Genomic DNA, 27102 nt, shown 5'->3' with positions numbered 1-27102 from the left:
TCATGCATAAAAATAAATGAAAATCTGCTTTGGAATGTACACGTAAACCGATACCCCACTTGGTATAGTTATCTTACTTTGAAAATTGAAAATAGTAATTATTATTATTTCATGAACACGTTTTAATTATTTTTATTGTGATACCAACCACAAATTTATGGTTTTCGGCTTTTTTTCTTTACTTGTGCTAGAAAACCTACCTACCTGCTATGATTACATGATTCTAGGTCAACGGAAAGTACCCTACAGGTTTTCTTGACAGAGATGACAGACGGACAGACAGACAACAAAGTGATCCTATAAGGGTTCCGTTTTTCTTTTAAAGTACAGAACTCTAAAAACAGTGTAACCAAAACTACTGCCTACTCTATGTTTAAAAGTTAAAACTGGGAACAAAATCTGTCGCCCTGCGGTTGGCACATACGTTGCGGTTACACCAACAAAACTCTAAACCATAAGTTAGTGTAAACCATTGTTACCACTTTTTTGGGGGGATATTTTAACTTGTCTAGGCTCGAATTTCAGAGTAAAAAACTGGAATGTTTTATGAGTTATACCCACATACCGTAGCTTTGTTATATGGGTTTAGAAAGACAAGTATAAAGTTTGATACAAACAGAATGCGTAACCGCATCTAAAACTCTATGTACCTGATTCTGAGCAAAGCTGAGTTTTAGAGTATTCGCATACTCTTCTTACTAATGTGATATGAAAAGGACAGATAGAGTTTGACAGTTTTAAATTTAATTTAGAGTGGTCAAACCTCGTGACTTTAGCTGCCTGTCACGAGCCTGTTTAACTACCGACCCAAAAAGAGGGGTGTTATAAGTTTGACGTGTGTATTTGTGTATCTGTCCGTGGAATCGTAGCTCCTAAACTAATGAACCGATTTTAATTTAGACTTTTTTTTGTTTGAATGGTGGCTTAATCGAGAGTGTTCTTAGCAATAATCCAAAAAAATCGGTTCAGCTGTTTGAAAGTTGTCAGCTAATTTATAGTTACAACTTTCACTTGTCGGTGTAATAAATTATTAATTTACACTTGTGTTTTTTGAAGCGTGCACTAAAATTTAGACTCTTTGAATGTAAAATTCATGTTTCATACTCTAAATTTAGTTTAGAGAAAGACAGCAGGATCGGCGCCACTTGTTCTGAAATATTGTATACTATAACCAAACATTTTCACTTGAAACTATTTTATTAATATAACAGTCTTTCTGTGGACGGAGCCGCAGGCAAAATCTAGTTAAGCATCACAAAAGTGACTTTACAAATAAATTCTATACGAAACGACGGCCTTTAGAACTAGAGATCAAAGAGTTTGTGTACAGAATTCCTTTCGAGATTTCAATGCAAAATCTCTCAGTGAAAATGAAAAGTAAATGGGTACTAACTGACGACCTCCCTGACATGGTAATTGGTAGTTGAGCGTGGAAGGCCCTAGGTTTGATAGGCTGGATTCATAATTTCTATATTGATTGGTTCAAGTCTGGTTTGGTGGTAGGATTCAGTGATGTCGAAACCACTCTACCAAAAATCCTGCCAATGTAGGTACTGCCAATCAATTTCGCGAAAAAAAGCGAAGTAGGTATGCATACTCTGACAAATGAGTGAGCTTAGCCAGTTAAACATATTTATAATGAAATTTGCGACGGTTTTTAACACCCCTTTTATTTTCCGGTATAAAAAGTAGCATATATGTCTATTTCCGGGACGCAAGCTGCCTCTGAACCGGTACATATAAATCGGTTAAACGGATAGGCCTTTAAGAATCCCATGGGAACTCTGTATTGCCGGGATAAACAGTAGCCTATGTCCTTCCCCGGAATATAAGCTAACCCTGTACCTCGTCAGAATCGGTTAAACTGTTGGGCCGTGAAAAACTAACAGACAGGCAGACAGACACACTTTTCGCTTTTATAATATTATAAGTAAGTATGGATTTATAATGTGGGTAGGTACCTACTACCTAGTGATAGCATGGGTATTATGTTAGTAAATGCAGTTTGTATATCCGCAGTGCTACATCACGTACAAGGCAGCGAGCCAAGCCGAGGGGTTTACTGTTGACTCCTATAACGCGATTCATTTCACGAGGGGCTTGATTGAGTTGCGTCATACAGAATGTATGACCATTGACCAGTACGGGCTTACTTGCTCACAATATGACCCGGGAAATATACTTATCTCTTACTAGATGATGCCCGCAACTTCCTCCGCGTAGATTCAAGTGTAAATTAAAAATTTATAGCACCCCCGACAAGTGAAAGTTACAGTAACTAGAAAAGAGCTGACCACTTTCAAACGGCTGAACCGATTTTCTTGGATTATAGCTAAGAACACTCTCGATCAAGCCACCTTTCAAATAAAAAAAAACTAAATTAAAATCGGTTCATTAGTTTAGGAGCTACGATGCCACAGACAGATACACAGATACACACGTCAAACTTATAACACCCCTCTTTTTGGGTCGGGGGTTAAAAATCCGGTGGGAACTCTTTGATTTTCCTGGATAAAAAGTTGCCTATGTCAATTTCCGGGACGCAAGCTAACTCTGAACCAAATCTATACTACTATTATAAATGGGAAAGTGTGTCTGTCGATCTGTCTGTCTGTCTATCGGTCTATCTGTCTGTCTATCGGTCTATCTGTCTGTCTATCTGTCTGCGAGCTTTTCACGGCCCAACTGTTTAACCGATTTTGATGAAAGGCACAGAGTTACCTTGTATCCCGGGGACGGACTAATGCTACTTTTTATCCAGGAAAATCAATGTAGTTCCCACGGGATTCTTAAAGACCCATCCGTTTAACCGATTTATATTTGTTTTGTGATGATACCTTATCAGTAATCATCAGTATTATCTTATCACCTGTCTTAGTTTTTGCTAGCGGTCTGGTTACATCCTGTATAGTACAGGTTAAACACATAACCATCCTTTTGGGCTTCGCCGCAGTCGGTTAAAATAGGTGTTTCTGTAGTTTATCACGATGTATCTCTGCATTGCCGCAACACGTACTTCAGGTAGATAGGTACTAGATATACGAGAAGGTATTTATTTGGCCAGGGATGCAGCCCCACGCTGCCAAAACTCTTTCCATTTTAAATTGATTCCGCTAAAGAATCGGAGAAAACGATTCGTTTAATTTGGCGAGTGATTGAGTTGTAATATGAAAATTTATGCACGAAATATTAATTGGTTTGGTAAAAAACTAGATTTAATAGAGTTTTCGTGTAAATGTGTTATTTAATGATTATTTTTATGTACATAATATATAATATAGTACTGCATTTCTTAATAATGATTGACAATTCTACAAAATAAACTTAAATCTAAAAAAATTAAAAACTAAAATAAATTAAATTAAATTCTTGTTATTTAATTTAAATTTATGTTTATTGAAATTAAATCCGTTTAAAAAGGATTGCTTGGAAAAATAGGTAATTTAACTGTTGCTGCAGATAAAGAACATGAGTACCTTACTTACGGATGTCCTAACCACTAGCCGACTATTTCTAGTCTACCGAATATATTATTTTACTACTCGAATATTACTCAAATCGATTTTCCGCATACCTAATAAATGGAAATTTCCCGATTCATTTCGTGAATCGAGTCGATTCGATGTCAATAAGCGAAATTTATGACCGGGTTGTAATTGGTTTCAGTTGATTATACTTTAACATTATAAAGTGGAATAAAGTTTTTCATTGAGGGTTTTATTCATACAAAAAAGTAAAGTTCCATAAACGTCCTATCACAGGTCTCGTCTCAGAATGAGAAGGGTTTAGTCCACCACGCTGGCCATTGACTGGCAGACTTTACACATCTTTGAGAACATTATAGAGAACTCTAAGGCATTCCGGTTTCTTCACGATGAGGAGAGACTGATGCTCAGTAGTGGGCTGACATAGGCTGATGATGATGATGATGCACGTCCTACCTCGTTGGTCTAGTGGCTAGCTTATTTGCGGATAAAGTCCCAGATTCGAGTCTCGAGGTGGACAAAAAAAGTTTTAGGGTTTTCTGTCGTCGATTCACTGCTCCGTAAGTAGCGACGTGAATGAAGAACAAACCAACCACCATAATATTAATAGTATGATTCCTAACAAAAACGTTTGTCCGTATTTTTCTTTCCTGAGTTTCTTTTCCGCATTTGACGTCCTTTGTACGTGAAAAAGGAGAAACGTTTTCCCGTATTTCTTCAAATCTCCGTCCTTGAGGTCCTATTTCTAAGGGCGACGGGATGATTAGCGCCTTGTAGGGCGAAGGGCGGAGGGCAAACAGTTTGCGAGGGCCTTTTAATGTTTATTAACAACTACCTACAAGTAAGTGAGGCGGGACCTCTTTGAGGACCTTCGGGGAAACATAAAACCTTTTACTAAGGATTCCACGTTGAAGAAATGCGAATATGGGACTCACTACTGGTGTACCATGGTCTTGGAGTAGCTAGATACTGCTCTTCATTAAATAGTATGAAACTAACCGTGCCTTTTTAGGGTTTCGCAAGGAAAAACGGAACCTTTATAGGATCACTTAGTTGTCTATCTGTCCGTCGGTCTGTCCGTCTGTCGTGTCTGCCAAGAAAACCTATAGGGTACTTCTCGTTTACATAGAATCATGAATTTTGGCAGGTAGGTAGGTCTTATAGCACAAGTAAAGGAAAAATCCCGACCCGAAATGTAGATATGTCCAGCTGTGGACGGCTATAGATTGAAAACGACGAAGTATGTAAAAAATAATGGTTACCCTAGCAAATCCAAAACAGTTAGGTACGTAGGTAATTCGAGTTTTGTTTTTCCGAAGGTACTTAGAGCTAAACTTGAGATCCAATTCTTTTCCTTTTGTGAGGAGTTCGAACTCTCCCCAACTATTATTTCACTTTGGAAAGAAGCCGAAACTTCGCAAAACTTGTAAAACATTCCCTTTGTGAACACCAGAAATTCCTTACAATAAAAAATTCCTATAAACTAGGTAGGTACTTACATTGTTTTTAATTAGCTCCTTAAGAAAACTTTGATTTGTGTAATACTAACTAGTATTTTTAAGAAAACTCGTATTTTTATTTTATGACTAGCTGACGCCCGCGACTTCGTCCGCGTGGATGTAGGTTTTTCGAAATCCCGTGGGAACTCTTTGATTTTCCGGGATAAAAAGTAGCCTATGTGCTAATCCAGGGTATAATCTATCTCCATTCTAAATTTCAGCCCAATCCGTCCAGTAGTTTTTGCGTGAAGGAGTAACAAACATACACACACACACACACATACAAACTTTCTCCTTTATAATATTAGTGTGATTATGAGTATGACGCTGCATACAATTTTGTATAAAATGTTATCAACTTAGAATTTGCTATATTTTTGTATTCAGGCGTAACTGCCTCATTGTTCCAGTGGTTAGCATGTTCAACTGCGGATGACGATATCATGGGTTTGATTCCCGGGGTGTGCCATAAATAGGTCATTACTGGGTTTTCTTTTAGGAAATTCTCAGTATTATTAGATTGATGATGCCCCCAACATCGTCCATGTGGATTTTGGTTTTTGAAAATCCCATGGGAACTCTATGATTTCTGGGACAAGAAATAGCCTATGTTCGTCCCCGGAATTACCAAATTTCATTTCGGTACCAAATTTCATCAAAATTGGTTGATTTAATTGGCCGTGAAGAGCTAGCAAACAGACGGACACACTTTCGTAATTTCAAATTAATTCAGTTTATAATTTTAGCTATAACATCACGTAGTTATCAATGTTTAGAGTTATTGATAACGCAGGTTAGAGAGCAGACCTCCAAAATAATACGTACTTAACTTATACCTACTGACGAATTTAGTTCAACTTAACTTTTAAGTGAGACAGTTGGTAAAATGTGGCTTAAGAGTTTATTATTTTTTCTTCTTGGATGCCATGGCATTGTAAGTATTTCTTCTCTTATCTAGATAGGACATTTTCTGGTCTGGTGGGAGGTTACCACCACTGGCAAAGTCGTGCCGCCAAGCGATTCAGCATTCCGGTACGATGCCGCGTGGAAACCAATCAAGGATATGAGGTTTATAAAATTGTTACTTCAGCTTCGCATGCCGGTTACTTTGGTACTACTTTGGTACTATTTTTTGAAATTTAAAATATGTTAAAAAACTACTTATTCAGCTTTCAACACTGTGCTAGGTCTTATAAGTTACTTGAGGAAGCCCGCGACTTCGTTTGCATGGACGTAGGTTTTTTAAAATCCCGTGGGAACTCTCTGATTTTCCGGGATAAAAAGTAGCCTATGTGCTAATACAGGGTATAATCTATCTTCTCCATTCTAAATTTCAGCCCAATCCGTCCAGTAGTTTTTGCGTGAAGGAATAACAAACATACACACACACACACACACACACATACAACACACACATATACACACAAACTTTGTCTTTATATTTTTTAAGTTATTTCTAAAATGGCTGTGACGTAAAGACAGATGGACATGGCGAAATTATTGTTGTTCTTTGTTAAACTGCGAAACCCTGAAAAAAAGCTTCAGGACAAATCCATCTTTTTTCGTTCTTTTCCTCAAATCCTTTCAACCGTTTAGGCGTGATGGAGTATCAAACTTTGGCACTTATGATAAGTAGGATAACTTTTTCTGCGTCTTCGTAACTGTTATGAAATTGAATACTTTCGCAATGTCTTTCGTTTTTCTGGTTTTATATTTCCGATTCGTTAGCTACGTTTCTAAAACAACTTCTAGGAGCCAGAGGGATGTTTTATATATTTACTGATTAGGTATGCCCGCGACTTCGTCCGCGTAGATCTAGTTTTTAAAAAAATCCGTAGGAACTCTTTGGGTTTCAGGGATTAAAAGTAGCCTATACCTCCGGGAAGCAAACTATCTTTGTACCAAATAGATCATACCCACAACTTCATCCACGTTTTGTAAGAATTTGTGAAAATACTTTGATTTTCCGGGACAAAAATTAGCTTACGAGTATGTCCTTCCCTGGGATGCAAACTAGCCTGTATTAACTTTCAGCTAACAGACAAGCAGACAGACACACTTTCACATTTCTAATTATAAACAGTATGTATAGTATGGATGGTAAAACGTTATTAAATATAATATAATAAAACCTAAATCCACGCGGACGAAGTCACGGCCCGCGAATCTAGTCGTTGCTTTATAAACTAGTTTATATATAAATAAATCTTTTTTCTGTCAACAGCAATCTACCTCATACGACCTAAGCGGCGTTGTGTCTGGCAATCGTATGGCAGCAGTACCCCTGGGCAAATCCCTTGGTCAAGGGGAATTAGACATCGAAGGTGTTTGCACGGAGGCTGGCATGACATGCCAGAACTGCACTCACGCTGTCACTTGTATACCGTTGCCATTCGGATGGCTAAAGGTATGTATCTATTCCTTTGATATTTGGAGAGTAACCGCCGAGTTTCTTGCTGATTCTTCTCGGTAGCAAAAGCATTATGCTGAACAAGTGACGATTCAAAAGTTTTGAATTTGATAGTTTATTTAAATAATTAGGCATCGAAGGTGTTTGTACGGAGTCTGGTATGACTTGTCAAAGTCAAAGTAAAACTCATTTATTCAATTCAAAGTATATAATATATAGTCATAGTCATAGTCATGCTGTCACTTGAATACTTACCGTTGCCAATCGGATGGCTAAAGGTATGCATCTGTTCCATTGATATTTGAAGAGCAACCGCTGAGTTTCTTACTGAACATTCCAAACCAGTGGTAAATTCACTTGATGATTTAAAATCATAAGTTTATTTGAATAAAAATCCTTTTAAAAATCAGGGTGCATTCTTGAGAGTTCTCTAATAATATGTTCTCAAAGATGTGTGAACTCTTCCAATCTGCATTTGACCAGCGTGGTGGTTTAGGGCCTAAACTCTTCTCATTCTGAGAGGAGACTCATGATGGGTAGTGGGCCAGCGATGGGCTGATGATAATGATGATGTAATGTAGCTACGCTTACAGTGTAATTGAATCAATAACAATAACTTACTTTTATGGAGAAAGGTACGGAAATACCTATTTGCTTACCTCATAAATAGCTTTCCGTGTGTTTTTCTAAAACTGGTCAAGTGCGAGTCGGACTCGCTATATGAAGGGTTCCGTATCATCGCACAGGATATTTTAATATTTTATATGCAACACAGCAAGTTAATGACAACAGCGCCTACGTACTATCTACATATATTATTATTATTATTATTATTAGCCTGAACTGTCCCAATGTTGGGCAAAGGCCTCCCCTTCTTTCTTCCACCTGTCTCTGTTTATAGAAATTTGAGGCCAGGCCGACCTGTAGGCATCGAGTTCGTCTCGCCAGCGACGCCTCGGTCTGCCTCGACGTCTTTTAAAATTTTGTGGCATCCACTGTGTTGTGGTCTTTGCCCATAGTTCATCGGACATGCGCATAACATGTCCTGCCCAGTTCCATTTTAGTCTGGCAGCTTTGTCTCCCACATCCGTTATCTGCGTCTTGGAGCGCAGTATGCTGTTTTTAACATGGTCTGTCAGCTTTACTCCAAGGATGCTGCGCTCCATTGCTCGCTGGCAAACTCTCAGTGCGGACTTTTGATGATCCGTCAAAGACCAAGTTTGAGCACCATATGTGAGGATGGGAAGAATGCACATATCCATGAGTCTACGTTTTAGATTTAATGAAAGGTTTCCCTTCATTAAATCTTTTATGGCCCAATAACCCTTCCAGGCGTTTTCGGTGCGTCTCGAAACTTCTTTATCCTGTCTCGCCTGAAAAGAGACTATTTGGCCTAAGTATATGTATTCATGGACATATTCAATCTCCGCACCCTTTACTTCTAGCCTACGCTTTGTGCTGTTTGTCATGAGCTTGGTCTTTGACATATTCATCTCAAGTCCGACCCCGACGCTTACCTCGTTGAGCTCAGCAATCATAGCCCCCAACTCGGACGCTGACGAAGCAAAAAGGACTATATCGTCTGCAAACCGAAGGTTAGAAAGCCTTTTTTCCCCGATGACGATACCCTTTCCCATCCATTTTACTGCCAATTTCCTGAACACCTCCTCTAAAACTGCAGTAAAAAGTTTGGGAGAGAGTGGATCTCCTTGCTTGACACCTTTTTGAATGTGGAAAGTCGGCCCTGTTGAATGTATTTTGATGGATGCTGTGCTTTTGTGATATATTTGCTGTAATATTTTAATGTATTGGGATGGGATGTCTTGGCTATTTAAAGCTTCAAAAATTTTGGAGTGTTTTAAACTGTCGAATGCCTTTGAGTAATCTATGAATGCTAAATAAAGTGGAAGGTCGAACTCTAAATGTTTTTCAATTAATTGATTTATTGTATGGAGATGATCAGTGGTAGACAAGCCGCGTCGGAAGCCAGCCTGTTCAGCAGGTTGGTTTTTATCTAACTGTCCCGATATTCGATATTCTATTATTTTAATAAATGTCTTATATAAATGTGATATCAGGCTGATAGGACGATAATTACCTACATCTGTTTTGTCACCTTTTTTGTGCAGTAAAATGATATTTGAGTGACAAAATTGTTCAGGTAAATTACCAGAATGTAAAATAGTATTAAACAATTTTGTTATATGTGGAAGTAATACAGTCTCACCTAATCTTAGTGCTTCTGTAGTAATTCCATCTTCTCCGGGGGCCCTACCATATTTCATACTACAGAGTGCACGATGGACTTCACAGTTTGAAATAGGTTCAATGTCCATCGAGCTTGTATCGTGATTTATTATAGTATCTACGGGGATTAATTTATGGTTGAAGTCGGAATAAAGAGATTTATAAAATTCGGTACTGATATGCAGAATCTTTGACCTATTTGTCTGTTTTAAACCTTTATGATCTTTTAACGCGTTGATAGAAGTTTTGTTATTCTGTATACCTTGAATGGCGGCCCTAAGGGAAGTGTTTTTTTCAAGAGCTGTTTGTACTATTTTCGTATTAGAGTTTCTTATGTCTTTTCGTATACACCTTTTGACTATTTTGTCTTTTGAAGCGTACTCAGGTGTATTTCGAGTCAACTGTTGTCTCTCATCTATCAAAATTTTGGTTTCATGAGAAAGTTTTCTTTCTTTTTTCTTAACAGATTTAACTTTTTGGCTAGCTATTTTTAAGTTATTGATGATGTTATTGTATTGTAGGTTTACTTCTTCGCATAGTGTAGTATCTAGGGAGCTAAAACTGTTTTTTTCTACATATATGTGATTTAGTAAATCAATTTTTTGGTTGATTTGTGATGGAACCACAAATTCCCTATTTTCGGATTTATTTTTGTGCTATAAGAGTTAAGACCCACGTACCTACCAATTTTCGTGATTCTAGGTCAACGGGAAATACCCTATAGGTTTTCTTGACAGACACGACGGGCGGACGCGACGGATGTACGGACGGACGGACGGACAGACAGACAGAAAACGAAGTGATCCTATAAGGGTTCCATTTTGCTTTTTGAGGTACGGAACCCTAAGAATTAATCAATAAAAACCATTGATGCCATTGAACATTAAAATTGCTAGAAGAGATCGCTATTTTTAAATATTTTCATGCCATTACATGGCAAGTGTAGTGATACTAACTAAAGTGAATTGTAAAATCTATGGTAACCTGCATTTTTGCAAATAAATAAATAAATGGTATTTTACTAGCGATAAGGCCGCCTATTGTATAAAAATCTATTTTGTTAGATTTCTTTATGTAAATTTGGTGTACAGTGTAAAGAGTATTTTACTTTAGTTACTTAGAAAATACCTGCTTTATCTACATGTTTTTAACCCCCGACCCAAAAAGAGGGGTGTTATAAGTTTGACGTGTGTATCTGTGTATCTGTGTGTCTGTGTATCTTTGTATCTGTGTATCTGTGTATCTGTCTGTGGCATCGTAGCGCCTAAACGAATGAACCGATTTTAATTTAGTTTTTTTTGTTTGAAAGGTGGCTTGATCGAGAGTGTTCTTAGCTATAATCTAAAAAAATTGGTTCAGCCGTTTAAGAGTTATCAGCTCTTTTCTAGTTTTCTTGTAGAAAAGAAGGTTAGATAACCGTTAGGTTCATAATATTATGTCAATAGACAAATGTCAAGCTGTCAAGATGGACGTTGCCTAAATACATAATTATTTATTTGAAAATGATGTTTTGGAAAACTCAAATACTTTGGATAGTCGGGGGTGTTATAAATTTTTAATTTACACTTGTTAACTAAAAACTCAAGTCCAAACAATTTTGTTATTAGTGTCACTCGTGGAAACATCTCCCAGACTTAGCAATGTCATGTCGCATCAAAAGAACACTTCGTTATCTCTCGGATATAATTAGGGCGTAGCAAACAAGTAATCGTAATTAAAATGAAACTGGCTAAGTGCGAGTCAGACCCGCGCACCGAGGGTTCCGTACTCGGGTATTTTTTCGACATTTTGCACGATATTACTTTCAAATTCAAATTTTCGTCGCAGCTATTTTAAAAAAATTATTACTTGTCCTTATAGAAGCACTAGAAATACGCATTCTGTGAAAATTTCAACTCTATACCTTCACGAGATACAGCCCACTGGCAGACAGACGGACGAACAGACGGACGGACAGCCTTCGGGTACGGAAGGCTGTCCTAAAAACACGACCCTGCTAAAAACAAATTAAAAAGTAAAAGGTGCTGTATGGCATATAATTATATGACTACTTTTATGCGGAAAAATTGATGGAAATTCGATTGGAATGTTTAAAAACCTACTTTCAAGCGGAAGAAGTCGCCGGCATATTCTAGTTTCATATTATTTTTCAGGTACCTCTTCAGCAATGTTCTGACGGACAAACCTGCAACGCCCACCTGAAACAATGCTCTTCGAAAGCTGTGCCAGAATGCGACGCTGCGACCGACAAATACCGTCATATCTGTGAACAGGTATATACAGGATGTCATTAAAACGGCGAAAACTTAGCACGATTATTATTCTATCTATACACAATCCAATACCAATAACCACTTGCGTTATACTTGTAGCTGTAGTGATTTATTATTATTTTTCAAGCCCGCAATGTATAACATGCAACACCCGGGGTCAATGTATTAGCTATCTCCATTCCAACCCGTTTAGTAGTTTTTGCGTGAAGGAAACATACACACAGACATACACACAAACTTTCGCCTTTCAAAAGTCAAAGTCGAAAGCCCCTTGAAAAGGTTAAAGTTGACCTAGGTTACATTAAATGTATACGACTCTACGTACAAACATGGAATTCGTGATCGTATTGTTTACAAACAAAGGCATCGGTGCATCTACGTCGAGGAAACGATGATCTTCGATCAGACGTGAGAAGATCTCGACAGAAAGAAAATGTCAAGGAGAATATTATACTGCGAAAGCAATAGCCATGATGTAATAAAAATTTATTCCTTAGCCCATTGATATAGATAGAATATCACAAATTTTATAAGAAATCTTTAAATATATAAGTGACAAGTGTAAATTAAAAATTTATAGCACCCCCGACAAGTGAAGGTTACAGTAACTAGAAAAGAGCTGATAACTTTCAAACGGCTGAACCGATTTTCTTGGATTATAGCTAAGAAAGAACACCCTCGATCAAGCCACCTTTCAAACAAAAAAATTAAAATCGGTTCATTAGTTTAGGAGCTACAATGCCACAGACAGATACACAGATACACACGTCAAACTTATAACACACTTCTTTTTTGGCCGGGGGTTAAAAAGAAAAGCTGACTGACTGACAGATCTATCAAGGCACAGCTCAAATTTCTGGACGAATAGGCCTAGGTCATGCAGATCTCGTAGATGTAGACATCCGCTAAGAAAGTTTTTTATAGAAATTCAACCCCTTTGGGAGTAAAATAGAGGGTTGAAATTTATGCAGTCCACGCGAAAGCAGTCGGAGGAATAATCTACTGTTACTATAAACTAAGCGAAGCTTCTTAATGGACTAAGAGCCAGCACGTGCCAGACCTTCGTTATTTTATAAAAGCTGAAAGTTTCATGCGAAACTAGGGCGGGTCAGCTAGTGAAACAATTAGCGATGACTTATTTATAGTTTTAGATAACCGTATCATTATGATTGTCGTAGCCCATATTTTACTAAGAGCCTTCACATTTCACGGTCCTAACTTTGTCCAAATGAGACCTTTAGTTTTAGACTAGATGGAATTAAGATTACACACGCAAATGTCTGCATCTTTTACTTGGCATGTGGCATTTTCTTGGTGATTAATAGGTAATTAGCTAAGGTCTGCATTTCTCGTCAGAAGTGAAATAGAATGAAGCGGTTATGACCTAATGGTTAAGGCGTTGGCTTCCTTTTCGGGGGTTCGGGATTCGATCCTAGACAAGCACTTCTAACTTTTTGGAGTTAGCTAACAGGCCTTCCTTCACTGTTAAAGCAAGTGATATTGCTTAAAACGAACATAGTTCCTAAAAGTTAGAGATGCTTGCCTGGGATCTAACCCCCGACCTCCCAAATAAAAGACGAACGACTTAACCACTAGGCTATCACGGTTTTTTAATAGTTAGCTTATTACTTAGTACTTACAGTCCAAAAACTCTTATTTTAAGCTCATATATTTAAAAAAAAATGTCGTCAAAAAGTTTAATCCTGAAATCTTAATCGGATAATGTATGTGCAAGGTATAGCCGAAATACCCCAAATAATTTAGCCGTTTACTTTTCAGGTGGGCATATTCCCAGATGCTTATGACTGCAGGAAGTTCCACCTCTGCTCGCCTCCGGAAGGTTTCCCTGATGGCAGACCAGCTGACCACAGAACTGCGCTATGCCCAAGACATTATGGCTATGATCCAAGAACTGCTCAGTGTTCGGTAAGGAGGACTTAGTGCATAACTTGTCATTAAGTCAATTTTTATTCCAGCATGATTCCTATAGGTACCTATAAAACTGGGTCCGCTTATAAAGTTATATCTGGAATTTCAAAGCAGGATTTATTTGGTGATACTCCTGGACCTCTTCGCGTAGTATAAGTTGGGGTCTTATAAGGAAAGGGGAGGCTTCGGGTTTAAATGCGTATGAAAATGCTAGAATCTCTTCCTGGGGTCACAACTCATCGTCCCTCGCGAGATGATTTCCACTCAGAAAAAATGGCATTGCAAAAAAGTGCTTCCTTTGCCAGATTCCTTTAAATCTCTCCACGAAAAATAATAACAAAGGATTTGTAATGGTGTCCAAATCAAGTTTGCTTAAATCTGATCCAGAAGAATAAAATATATTTCCTTTATAAAGTAGTTTCAAGCCTACGTATGCATCTGATGTGCTAGGTTAACGATTTCAACTTAACCCAATTAAAAAACAGAAACCTCAACAAAATACTTGTTACAGATCCAACTTCAACACGGCCAATGTAGCCAGAAACCTGTTCCAAACTGCGCCAAAGTTGGCCAATTCGGCGTTTTGGATAGCAGCCCAAACCACTACTACGTATGCATTTCAAGGCACGGCAACATATACCCTCAAATTTTCATCTGCCCACACGGCTGGCATTTCTGGGACACCTTCTGCCGTCCTGAAGAAGACGTGAAGAAAAGCAGAGAAGCGAAGATCAGTGAAGCTTTGCTCAGTACAACAACAGCAGAACCGGTCACTTATAAAGTAGATCGCTTCTTCTCCACTGAAAAACCAACGACGTATGCTGCTGATACATTCTTGGCTGATAAATTCGATTTGACGAATTATGAAACCATAGATGAGGGAGCGTCAAATGCGAATGACGAATTTACTAATTCGTTTGAGAATTCTTTTGAGTTTTGGTAAACTTGTATGAATTAATTAAATATGAATTTTTAAATAAATAATATTAGGTGCTAAACTTAGGACACACTTTTTCAAAATTATATGAGTAGTGAATTTAATTGAATACACAATTTTTATTTTGGGGGTAGGTAGACTCGTATTCTAGTGGACTGGTGAGATGATGATGAATGGTGATGACATAAACTTTTTTAGGAAGCAAACACATGAACATGATAAAGAATGAGAATGATGATCTTAATATGTATGTGTGTATGAACATTAATATCGAAACATGATTGCAAAAGAGCAATTTTGTATTGTGGAGTCAACATTTCCTGAGGATGTGTAGGAGATTTCTAGAAGATTTATCATGTATCAGATAGATGTATCAGCAAATAAATAAATTGAATTGAATTGAATTGGTGTGGTGGTGTGTGTTAGCGATATGTATTCCTGCTTCTTCAATAGAGGGAGGAAAGGTGGTGCATATCGCATACTGCACGTTTTTATAATACATATTTGTTTGGTTAGGTGGATCATAGCGAATTAAAACTTCTCGTATATTATCTCGTAACGCCTGATACTATCCAACAAGTGAAAAAATGCAAAAAATATAGTAATGTAATCTTTGCGAAATGTATTTGACTAGTAAATAAGGTTACACGTGTCCATAAATTAGATACCAACTAGTGCATATTATTATTATTTTTGTACCTACTAGTAGAATACATTAAAGTTATCTAAACAATTACTTATTTAAATAGACAGATTATTTAAATAGGAGTACATTTTTTTAGCCTTAATAGCCCAATGGTTAAGACCAAACCTATTCGGAAGGTCAAAGGTTTGATCCCGAGCACGCACCTCTAACTTTCCGGTGTATGTGCGTTTTAAGCAAATATCAAAAACCTGCATACGTGAGAGTTTTTCATAATATTCTCAAAGGAGTGTGAAGTCGGCCAATCTGCAATTGGCCAGCGTAGTGGACTAACCAAATCCTTCTCATTCTGAAAGGAGACACGTCCTTAGAAGTGAGCTGGCGATGAGTTGATGAAGATGATGACGACACTTTGTGTCTGTGACAGACAGACAGTGTACAAATGGAGCAGACTTCCTTAAGTTTAACTAAAAAAGTTCAAGTGCGAGTCGAACTCGCACACGAATGGTTCCGTACCATTATACAAGATATAACACTTTTATGTGCAAGACTGCAAATTAATGATGGACAGGGCCCTCTACATGTGATTTAGTAAACTATTAACTCAATTTAATTGTTTTTTTATAGTGTAACCATGACTAATTCACGGTTTTCGGATTTTTTCCTTTACTTGTGCTATAAAGACCTACGAGTAGCAGGCTACTAACCTACCTACCAAACAGTCTATTTTCGAAATTTTGATTCTATGTCATTGGTAAGTACCCTATAGGTTTTCTTGACAGACACGACAGACAGACAGACAATGAAGTGATCCTATAAGTGTTCCTTATTTTCTTTTGTGGTACGGAACCCTAAAAACGGCCAATACTTTGGAGAGATAGCCTACAGCTTGTCTAACATAATTTGTAGATTATACAAAGAAGTGTTAACACCGCCAAACCGCAGTGGTGGCTGGACGCGGCGGAAACTCCTCGTCCAACTAAAAGCCTAATCCTGTAAGTGCGCTGGCTCTGCGCCAATTATACACGTGAAAAACTCAGCTCAAATTGCACTGTTCCGAGATTAAAGGCTTTGCTGGTCTAAAATAGGTGAGTAAGTGGTTTAAGCTAAGTTATAACGCAAATTGATTAAGTATATAAGTATAGAATGTACCTGATTTACTCACGTATTTAGTCGATATAAGGCCGACTAGTTTCGAACCCATCCAGGGTCCTTTTCATAGTTAGATAGAAATAGATTTTTTTTTTACAAATGAAAAAAAAAGTTTTATTTCTTGTACGAAACCCTTCGTATGCGAGTCCAACTCGCACTTCACCGATATTTCAATTGTGACGCATGTACATACAAGAATACGCAATTTCATGATATTAATAAAGATACCTATAGAAATTTATTAGCCCATAGCCCAAACTATTAGCAAGCTGAAGTGGCAGTTGGCAGGCCATGCCTGGCGTAGATGCGATGGCCGTTGGAGCTGGAACGCGTACAAGCAAGCGTAGTGTGGGACGCCCTCCAGCACGAAGGCGGGTGGGTAGGGAAGGAGCTGGTGGCGCTCTTTAGGGAGGCCTATGTCCAACAGTAGACGTCCACAGGCCGATGATGATAGAAATTTACTAGAGATAAGTACTTATAGAAAATATTCACTGTACGAAACAGGTACTTAAGTAAGTATCTACTATCTAAAGAGCTTGCGACCCTAAAAGGTCTCAACGGTAAAAGAGATTGCGATCCGAAAGGTCGAAAGTTTAAACCTCTACCGATTGTCGTAGTTTCCTAGAACCTTTTACGCTTATTTGGAGAGAATAGGTCAGTACACCTGACATTCAAGCGTTGATAGTTAATATTATACTATGCGTTTCAATTCAAAGCGTTTCAAAAATCAAAGAGTTCCCAAAAGAGAGACAGATGGAATTTAAAAAAAAAAGACCACCCACAAGAAATCCACGCAAACGAAGTCGCTGGCGTCGGCTAGTTTATAATTATAGTAGTGATTTTCATTTTTACAAGCTCTTACGTGAGCAAGGAATCATAATATTTGCGAAATAATTTCCATTCGAATGAACCGTATAAAAGCTCACGGTAAAAGGATGCTTTAACTAAAAATAAGTGAAAGCTCTTCAAAATATTTCGTGAAAATTTTTATAATCTGCCAAGCGCGCATCGTGACTCGGATGAGATATGGTTCCGTAGATATGCTTTGAAAACAATTACTTAACTATAATTTATGAATTACTAGCTTATGTCTGTGACTTCATCTGCATGGAAAGGTTTTTAAAAATCGTATGGAAACGCTAAGATTTTTCGAGATAAAAATAGCCTATGTCACTATTCACGTCCTTAACACACTTTCAGCAAACACACACAAACACACTCTCCCATTTACAAAATATAAATAAAGTGATGTTAACAACGATTTGTTACCTAGTCAGAATCATAATTCAAGACAAAATGATTATTTATGATACCTATTTCAAATTTTCGCTTTTAAAGTGCTATAGGAAACTCGATGCTGGCAATTAATTTTCGTTCCAACAAAATTTTTAACTATAAATGCTGATATTCGAGAATTTCGGGGGTTTTAGAGTTCCGGACCCAAAGGATAAAACAGAGTCCTATTAATGTCTCTGCGCTGTCTGTCTGTCTGCGTATCTCTAGCTCGTAGAGGAAAGACTGTCAAAACTGAAATTTTGGTGTTTGGTGCCCCACTGCAAAATAATTAACATAATTGAATTTTTAATTCAATATTCGGTTTTGAGTCAACGTTCTACACCGAATACCAATATTTCAGGTTTGTAACTCATTTTGTCGACCTGTGACTCGCGGATACAGAGTATAATGACATTAATAGGGTCCCGTTTTATTCTTTGGTTACGGAACCCTAAAAAAGGCGTCGTTTTTTATATAAAATGGAAAATGCTGAGGCAGATGCGGGCTGGTTCTGTGGGCACTGCACTGTGCTTCAATTTACAGATGCTGCGGTTCAATATTGCTGATATTTTGTGCTGCATTTTACAGAATAGGCTTTTGGTAACATTGGAGCGTGCTTACATGGCGCGAATGGTGCATCGTTTTTAAAAATATTCAGAACTGAAATTTGCCTTTACCTGTCTAAATTCCTCGGACTGCAAGTCTGTGTCGGTCCCGGGTTTTTTCACCCCCAACCCTGTGCCCTAACCCAAAAAGAGGGGTGTTTAAGTTTGACGTGTGTATCTGTCTGTGGTATCGTAGCTCCTAAAGTAACGAACCGATTTTAATTTAGTTTTTTTATGTTTGAAAAGTATCTTGATCGAGAGTGTTCTTAGCTATAATTCAAAAAAATCGGTTCAGCCGTTTGAAAGTTATCAGCTCTTTTCCAATTACTGTAACCTTTTGTCGGGGGTGTTTTAAATTTTTAATTTACACTTGTATCACTAAAATCTAATAAAAACCTAACATGTTATAAAAACTGAAATAATATAAACCTTATAATATTATATAAGTATGCGAATTTTTTTCTAAATAAATTAACTTTTCCTCTTAGATTAACTAATTGGTCTAGCGATGATCAATTAATATTATCCATGTTTTCTCTCTACTCAGCGATCCAGGCATTTTCTACGTAAAGTAAAATCTAATGCCTTCTAGCATTTTTAATTAAGGAAACCTCTGACATTCTTTTCTCTTTCTACCCTCCTCTACCAAACCGAGCGTAAAGATAACGACTCTATCATTACCATGTACTGTTAGCCAAACCTATTCGGTTTGATTCCATTATGATAGTAGCGGACGAGAAATATAAAAGATTTTTATGGGAACTAAACTGACGGAAGATCGTATACTATGTACCTACAAGTTATTTTTGATTCACGAAGAGGTATGAAATGATCCCTCGTTAATAATACGCTTAGATCTGGAATGCTTTACGATCTGTTTTGGCACTTCAACTTAGTGAGAGTTTGAACTATGCCCTATGAACTTGAACCAAGACTTCGTTGCCTTTTCAAATTGTATCCTTGAGAGACAATCCTAACACAGCCATCTCAATGGCTCACTAGGTGACTTTGAATTGATGGATCAAGTCAGTATTCACGTTTCAGCGCCACGATTAAGTTACAGGAGCAACTAGACGGCTTCATAGGATCTTAGATCTTTCGCCGTAAATCCCGAATCACCTGCTCTCGTACAACGTCACTCACGCAACAATGGACACGCGCTGTTCATGCTAATCCCACGTTTAAACAATCGCGTACTATCCCGCCAGGCCTTTGTCCTTAGGCTATACAAAGCCGGCCTTATCAACGATCACAGAACAGCGAACTGGAAAAAAATATATAAGTATTATGAAGATTTCCTTTAAAATTGTAAAGAACAAGTGTAAATTAAAAATTTATAACACCCCCGACGATCCAAAGTATTTGAGTTTTCCAAAACATCATTTTCAAATAAATAATTATGCATTGACATTTGACATTTGTCTATTGACATAATATTATGAACCTAACGGTTATCTAACCTTCTTTTCTACAAGAAAACTAGAAAAGAGCTGATAACTCTTAAACGGCTGAACCGATTTTTTTAGATTATAGCTAAGAACACTCTCGATCAAGCCACCTTTCAAACAAAAAAAACTAAATTAAAATCGGTTCATTCGTTTAGGCGCTACGATGCCACAGACAGATACACAGATACACAGATACACAGATACACATACACACAGATACATAGATACACACGTCAAACTTATAACACCCATATATATACTTGCGGGGTAGAGTTTATGAAAATCCTTTTTAGTGGGTTATCAATAATGGCCATTATGACGTAGACATCCGCTAAGAAAGGATTTATTGAAAACTAGCTGATGCCCGCGACTTCGTCCGCGTGGATTTACGTTTTTCAATATCCCGCGGAAACTTTTTGATTTTCCGCAATAAAAAGTAGCCTATGTGTTAATCAGGGCATAGTCTATCTCGACTCCAAATTTCATCCAAATCCGTTTAGCCGTTTTTGCGTGATTGTGTAACAAACATCCAAATATCCACACTTTCACATCTATACTTAATAAATAAAATTGGAGTGTCTGTCTGTAATTTCGAAATTACTACCGCATATTAAGGTCATATGGTCATTTGAACGATACTATAACTGAATCACACGTTTTTAAAATTTTTGTCTGTCTGTCTGTCTGTCTGTCTGTCTTTTGAAAAGGCTAATCTTGGGAACGGCTGAACCGATTTTGACGGGGTTTTCACAGACAAGTAGAGGATTGACCAGGGAATAACCGAAACCTCCGAGATTTCTGAACCGATTTGCGTCATTTCTTTTTTAATCGATAGAGGAACTTTGCGACATTGTTTCATAAAAAATTTGGAGTCCAATTCCTCAATCCTGATGCTGCAGGGGATCTGACCAATCCACGCGGGCGAAGCTGCGGGCATCAGCTAGTTTATAATATTTATAGAAGATGCCTGCGACTTCGTCCGGGTGGATGTAGGTTTTTGAAGATCGCGTGGAAACTGTTTGGTTTTCCGGGATAAAAAGTTGTCTTTGTCAATAACATGGACGCAAGCTGCCTCGGTACCTTTCATACAAGTCGGTTGAGCGAATGGATCTTTAGGAATCCCGTGGGAAAAGTAGCCTGTGTCCGTCCCCGGGATATAAGCTAACTATGTACCAAACGTCAGAATCGGTTAAACTGTTGGGCCGTGAAAAGGTAACAGACAGACAGACACAAATTCGCATTTATAATATTAAGTATGGATTTAATCCCTAACAGGGTTAAAATAGGGGTTTGAAATTGGTGAAGTCCACGCAGACGAAGTCACGGGGATAAGTTAGTACTATTATAAAAATTATATATATCACGGTTACGCCGCATTAAATCCATACTAAATACTAATATTATAAATGCGAAAGTGTGTCTGTCTGTCTATCTGTCTGTCTGTCTGCTACGTTTTCACGGCCCAACCACTGAACCGATTTTCATGAAATTTGGTACAGACATGGGATACATCCCGGAGAAGGACATAGGCTACTTATTATATTCCTATAGGATTTTATAAAAACCGAAATCCACGCGGGCGTAGCTGCGGGCATCCTCTAGTAATTTATATATCGAATTTATCTATCCCTAAACGATGAATCAGGCCCAATTTCATCCATCTCCAATAGACATTCTGCCAATTATGGCTCAGCCCATTAATAAAAGTGAAACAATCGAGATAAGTATTGGCCTGGATTGGAGGTTTATTGCCTAACTCCGCATCTATTTGGGAAGCGGTGGTAGAATACTAGATAGGGGCTCTTTCTTGGCGCGAACCCAACGTATTTGGCGAGCGAAATATTATGCTCTTCCAGCTTGGATTATTGCATTTCTGAGTATACAATATATTTCCTCTTCAAACTAACCTATATCTTTTTTGGCGTCCGTAATAAAACAATGAATCCTTACGATGTTTTTGTTTATTCAGATACAAGTTAGTCCTTGACTGCAATCTTACCTGGTGGTAAGTGATGATGTAGTCTAAAGTGAAAGCGGGCTAACCTGGAAGGAGTATAGCAGTTTTCATTGAACCCATACTCTTTTGGTTTCTACACGGCATGGCACCGGGACAAATCGCCATGGCCGAAGCCTCCTACCAGACATATAATCTTCAACCTAACCTATATCTTTTTTAGGCTTCCATAATAAAACAAGAAATCCTTACGATGTTTTCGTTCAACAAGTGTTATTAATTAATTACTTAAAACAGACATACCGTAACTCCGTAACGTTAGAGATTCGTGCCCGGGATCGAATCAAAGCCAATGTCAAATCATTTATTCAAAGTAGGTACCTATTGACAGTCAGTTGTATGATATAATGGTGATAATTAATTAAGTAAACTTAAAACTAAAGTTACGAGCTAACCACCGCTCAAGATCACTCTTTTGAGATTTATTTCGCTCATAAACAGTTATTTGCGTTCTAAATCGATACCTAATGTATAGTTTGTAAACGGAAATTTAATTATATCCACCTAAATTACACGTAGGGGTATAAATACCATTTATCTAGCAATTTCAGATGAAATTACAGACTTAGTTAACACAGGATACCAACTAAAATCGTTTATAGATCAATTGACTATAAGCGTATAAAATTTTTAATCATAGCCTCGAAAATAACTCTTTAAACGTAAACAAACTTTTAGCTAATGTAAAATGTCTACAATAAACGTCATCGTGAAGCCATCGCGCGGCTCACTACTGAGAACGGGGTTCTTCTCAAAATGAGAATAAAGATCTCTCAGGCATGCAGGTTTCCTCACGATGTTTCCTTCACCGTTAAAGCAACTGATATGTAATTAAATTTTTTTTTTCTTTTTATAATATTTTTTTATTCACATCATTCAAGAGTTTTTTATAAAATAAACTTACATCTAAATTAAAACTAAAAATAATTAAATTAAATTAAAAACTAAATTAAATCTAAAACCAGAGAGTTCCCTCACTCTATCCATAGTTAGCGACCATATCGCGGATCCATATTACACTGGCAATACGCACCGTTTGAAGACTGAGAACGAATCTATTTACCCGACTACGGCAAAGCCAAAAGGAAGGACGGTTATGATTTTTTTTAGCAGTCTTTCTACGAGTAGGTATGTATGTACATTTGTGTGTTCCACCGTAGCGCCTAAACTACTGATTTTGATGAATGAGACGTCAATCGACCAGTGACATAGGTTAGGTATTTTATACGAAAGAAATCGAATTGACAGATGTTACATCCAAACAAGTGGAGGTCTCTAAAATTTGCTTTTGTATCGAGTGGGATATTAAATTAAAGAGGAAAAAATTCTAAGTTCATAAATAAGTACTATAGTACAATGTTAAAATACACCGAGCGACAGATAAAGAATTTTACTATCTATCGCTACTTATCTATCGGCAGTTAGCGGGTAGTAGTTGGGTTTTAGTGGTGTTTAACTTATGCTTGTTGTAAAGTCCACAGCTGTTTTAGGTAAGTATATGTTATTGTAAGTATCGTAACGGTACTGGTATAATAGCGGTATAATTAATAGACACAGCCTCCGCACTGAGAGCTCGCATTTGTCAGCCCAAATGCCAAGCTGTATCGATGCGAATCTATGCGGCGTGTGCTGGACACGGATAGTCTTGATACTGGGACATTTTCCGCTAAAAAAAATTAAAAAAAAACCGACTTCAATAACCACAAACACCAAAAAGTAAAAAATAATTTTTGTTTGTACTCGTGTAATGTGTGAAGTCAAGCGAGCTTAATAAAAGAAACTAGAGATCTAAATGTGAAGATTGCCCGACTTGATACGTATACATTACACGTGTAGTAACCTTAAATTCACGGTTTTTGGATTTTTCCCTTTACTTGTACCTACTATAGGACATTCTTCTACATATAGAAAATTCTAAGTCAACGGAAAATAGTCAATTAGGTTTTGATTCGGTGTGGTTTTTTCGGTGAAGGAAATCTTCGTGAGGAAACCTGCATACCTGAGAGTTCTGCATATTTTCTCAGACTATTGAGTTGATAAATGAGAAGAAGCTTAGCTTAGTTTGTTATTTTCGTTTTTCCTCACAAATGAGATAAAAGTACTATTACAAGTCTCGACCGAAATAGCAATTGACGACCTCGTTTAGTTTAAAAGGACTCGGTTGGAGCTTCGTCATTTTAAAAGCACTTCGGGAGTACTCGGCTTCAAATATTACTAGGCCGGCAATTCCTTTATTTCCGGCTTAGACAATAATGTATAACGTTCTGTAACTATAAGTTCATAGGTACTTCGATAGGTTAGTGATCTTTATAATAGTCCTTCTTAGATTACGTCATTAGTTTACCACACACGAAATGGTAGGTAGTCGTTTTAAATAAAAAGTAAACAAATTAAATCAATAAACTGTGAGAATACATTAATCGGTTGAGCATAACTCTGTCTTCCATGCACTTTAAGTACCAATAAGGCGGCTTAACCCATGTAAGGCAGCCATCGCAGCTTGTTATAAATTTATACATATAAAATATTTTTTATTTTTATTTAATTAAACAAGTACTTTTGAATATTCAAAAATTAAGGTGGCTAAAATCTGAAGTGGTGGAAAAGCACTGAACATGGCTAAAGCAATGAGCGAGTGATGACTGATGACACACTTGCACGAACCGAATGGTTCTCCCATTTCAGCTACGGCAGTCAATCTCAACGTAGAGTTGAAGATATTATAATGCACCAGTGTGTACGCAAACACGAAGCCTTTCAGTTACTGTCATAGTCTTATGGGATGGAAATCCGACAAGAATATAACTACCTATAGAAACATCTGCTGATCTATTGCGGCAAAACTGCATAAATCATTATCATAATCTAAATTGTTGTGATTGGCTGAATTTATGATATTCTTACTGCAACTATGCATTGTAGCCAAAAGTGAGCGAGCATCAACCAATCAGAGTGATGATTGCGATTGTGACATTGTAGCTGAAAATTTACCGTAATCGAGCCGTCGGTGCTCGACCGACAGCCTAGCTCTATCTCTCCGCTCTATGCTCTCCAAGGCACGAGGGTGTTACACCACCAGTGTTCCAAATATAATCAATATTTGACAATTTCCAGACAAAAAAGCTAAAAACTATTTTTTTGCCCCAAATTGGAATCTCATGGATCTTAAATGGATCCTCATGAAGAAAACTCTTAGGTATAAAAAAGCTAGGCACTAAACTAAAGAGTAGTATAAAAATCACACACACACATACACACACACACACACACACACCAACAATTCACACCTACATCAATATTATTGTCGCACTTCATTGATCACTTGATCAAATGGCCCAGCAGAATCGATTGTTTCGGAGAGGCCGCTGTTCTATAGAATGATCGCTTCGGTCTACGACTACGTAGGTACATCGTACATCTCTAGCAATAATGCTAATTCCATTACATTTTAGCATTTGTCTGCTGAAATGCCAAGCTGCAAGAATCTATGGGAATCCACTTTAGTAGGAATGGAGAGTCTTGATATTAGGAAAACACTGATATATTTTCAATTACCTACGAGTATAATGTCTGGCATTCGTTGCAATGTGCCTCGCACGCCACCTATAAGTATACTGATGGACCTTCACCCAAGTGCAGTGCTAACAACAACTGTTCAAAGTTTCAACTTAATCGGATACACGAACAGAAACCAAGTTTATATACTAAAAGAAGATTTGTTTTCTTTAGTTCTAGTTTAGTTAGTTAGTTGAGTTCTGTCTTCAGAAATCTGCACTCAGAACTCGAGACCATTGGCATTAGGATAAAAGTTAAAAGCTCTAGTGTGTTTTCAAGTTAAAATAATGTTAAATCAGGGGTTAGCACTTTGCACGCAATTATTTCCTTGCAAACTCAATGTGGTGATTGTGATAATCAGCACTGATTATCACATTGCAATGATTATAATTTTAGTAATAAATTTTTCGAATTAAAAAAAGAGAGAGAGAGAGTCTGACAATCTCTTGCTTGCTTCTAACACATATTTCTACTCGTGTGCTTATAACTTTAGCTCTAGTTTTGTTAGTCTACGTAATTAATTATCAACACTAGGTATATATATTATAATAACTTACAAATCTAACGATTCCGACCATCAAAAGGTATACAATTGTACCTACTTTGAAAAAATGATTTTGAGTTTGAGTTTGAGTTTGACTTCTCTGAAATGACTTATTAAGCAGGAACTACCGTTTACGGTTATGAATTCAAATAAGCTTTCAAACTAGTCCGAATCTTGCTAATCTATATACATCATCGCTTACTACAAGGTAACAAGAGTTAACTTATCATATTATTATTTTAATGATAGAAGGGTTCCTTTCTTACCATTTTGGTACGGAACCCTAAAAAGAGGGCCATTAGCGGTCGCGGCGCGCTGTCCCCACACGCTCCGCTTTCGTTTCGTCAAATTGCGCGCGGAACTCGATCATTAAAATCGAGAGCAAAATAAAATCGCTAATGAAAGCATCAACAGTCATTACTCCCGCCACAATTTATAAAGTCTCTACACACGGGCACGACTCCAGACTCCAACTTGATTTGAACTTTATACGGGTGGAATTTTTCCGCGTAGAACGTGTCAAATTGCTTGACGACAAACATGCAATGGACGGACAGCAATAATGACGTTTAAAATTGAAGCTCGCTTCGAAGATGCCTATTCACTCATAGAAAATATAGAAATAGTAAGATTTTGGTATCGTTAGAAGAATTTACCACTGGTTCGGAATGCCACTTGCCATTCTTACCTTGAAGTAACAACGATTATACATGGATTTGACTCGTCTGCATAGTATACAGATGACTTTAAATACATACTAAAAAGCATAATTTAGACTTCTACTGTGCGATATGCGATAGCATGCATATCGTATGCATGCTGATTCGCTATCGTTCAGACACAGTGTTCAAAGGTGAATGATGGCCACCGAGGTCATCGGTAGGAAGTAAGAGGATGAGAAATACGGCTGCATGCTAATTGATTGGACATTTGCACACATTTTTTTAAATTTTCGGATAAATATGCTGTTTAGACCCTGCTGGCTTCATCTTGGAGGAAGCCTTAGGGCTCGAAGAAATATTGGAGAGTTCGGGGAGCAATGATGTTGGGATTGCAACCCTTGCTTGATTGACACTGGCTTTAATA

At 37.5% G+C, this 27102-nt stretch overlaps 1 protein-coding gene across 1 annotated transcript; it reads left to right on the top strand.

Annotated features, from left to right (window-relative positions):
* Positions 1-5870: 5870 nt before the first annotated feature.
* Positions 5871-14786, top strand: LOC123871521. The gene is made up of 5 exons (XM_045915365.1): positions 5871-5918; positions 7209-7391; positions 11795-11914; positions 13694-13840; positions 14355-14786. Exons 1-5 carry the CDS (start codon positions 5871-5873, stop codon positions 14784-14786), a joined length of 930 nt encoding a protein of 309 aa, XP_045771321.1.
* Positions 14787-27102: the final 12316 nt, after the last annotated feature.

This window comes from Maniola jurtina, chromosome 14 (assembly GCF_905333055.1).
Source record: "Maniola jurtina chromosome 14, ilManJurt1.1, whole genome shotgun sequence".
Taxonomy (NCBI): Eukaryota; Metazoa; Arthropoda; class Insecta; order Lepidoptera; family Nymphalidae; genus Maniola; species Maniola jurtina.
Note: the sequence above shows the minus strand (reverse complement) of the source record. Positions and strands in the feature narration are given on the sequence as shown.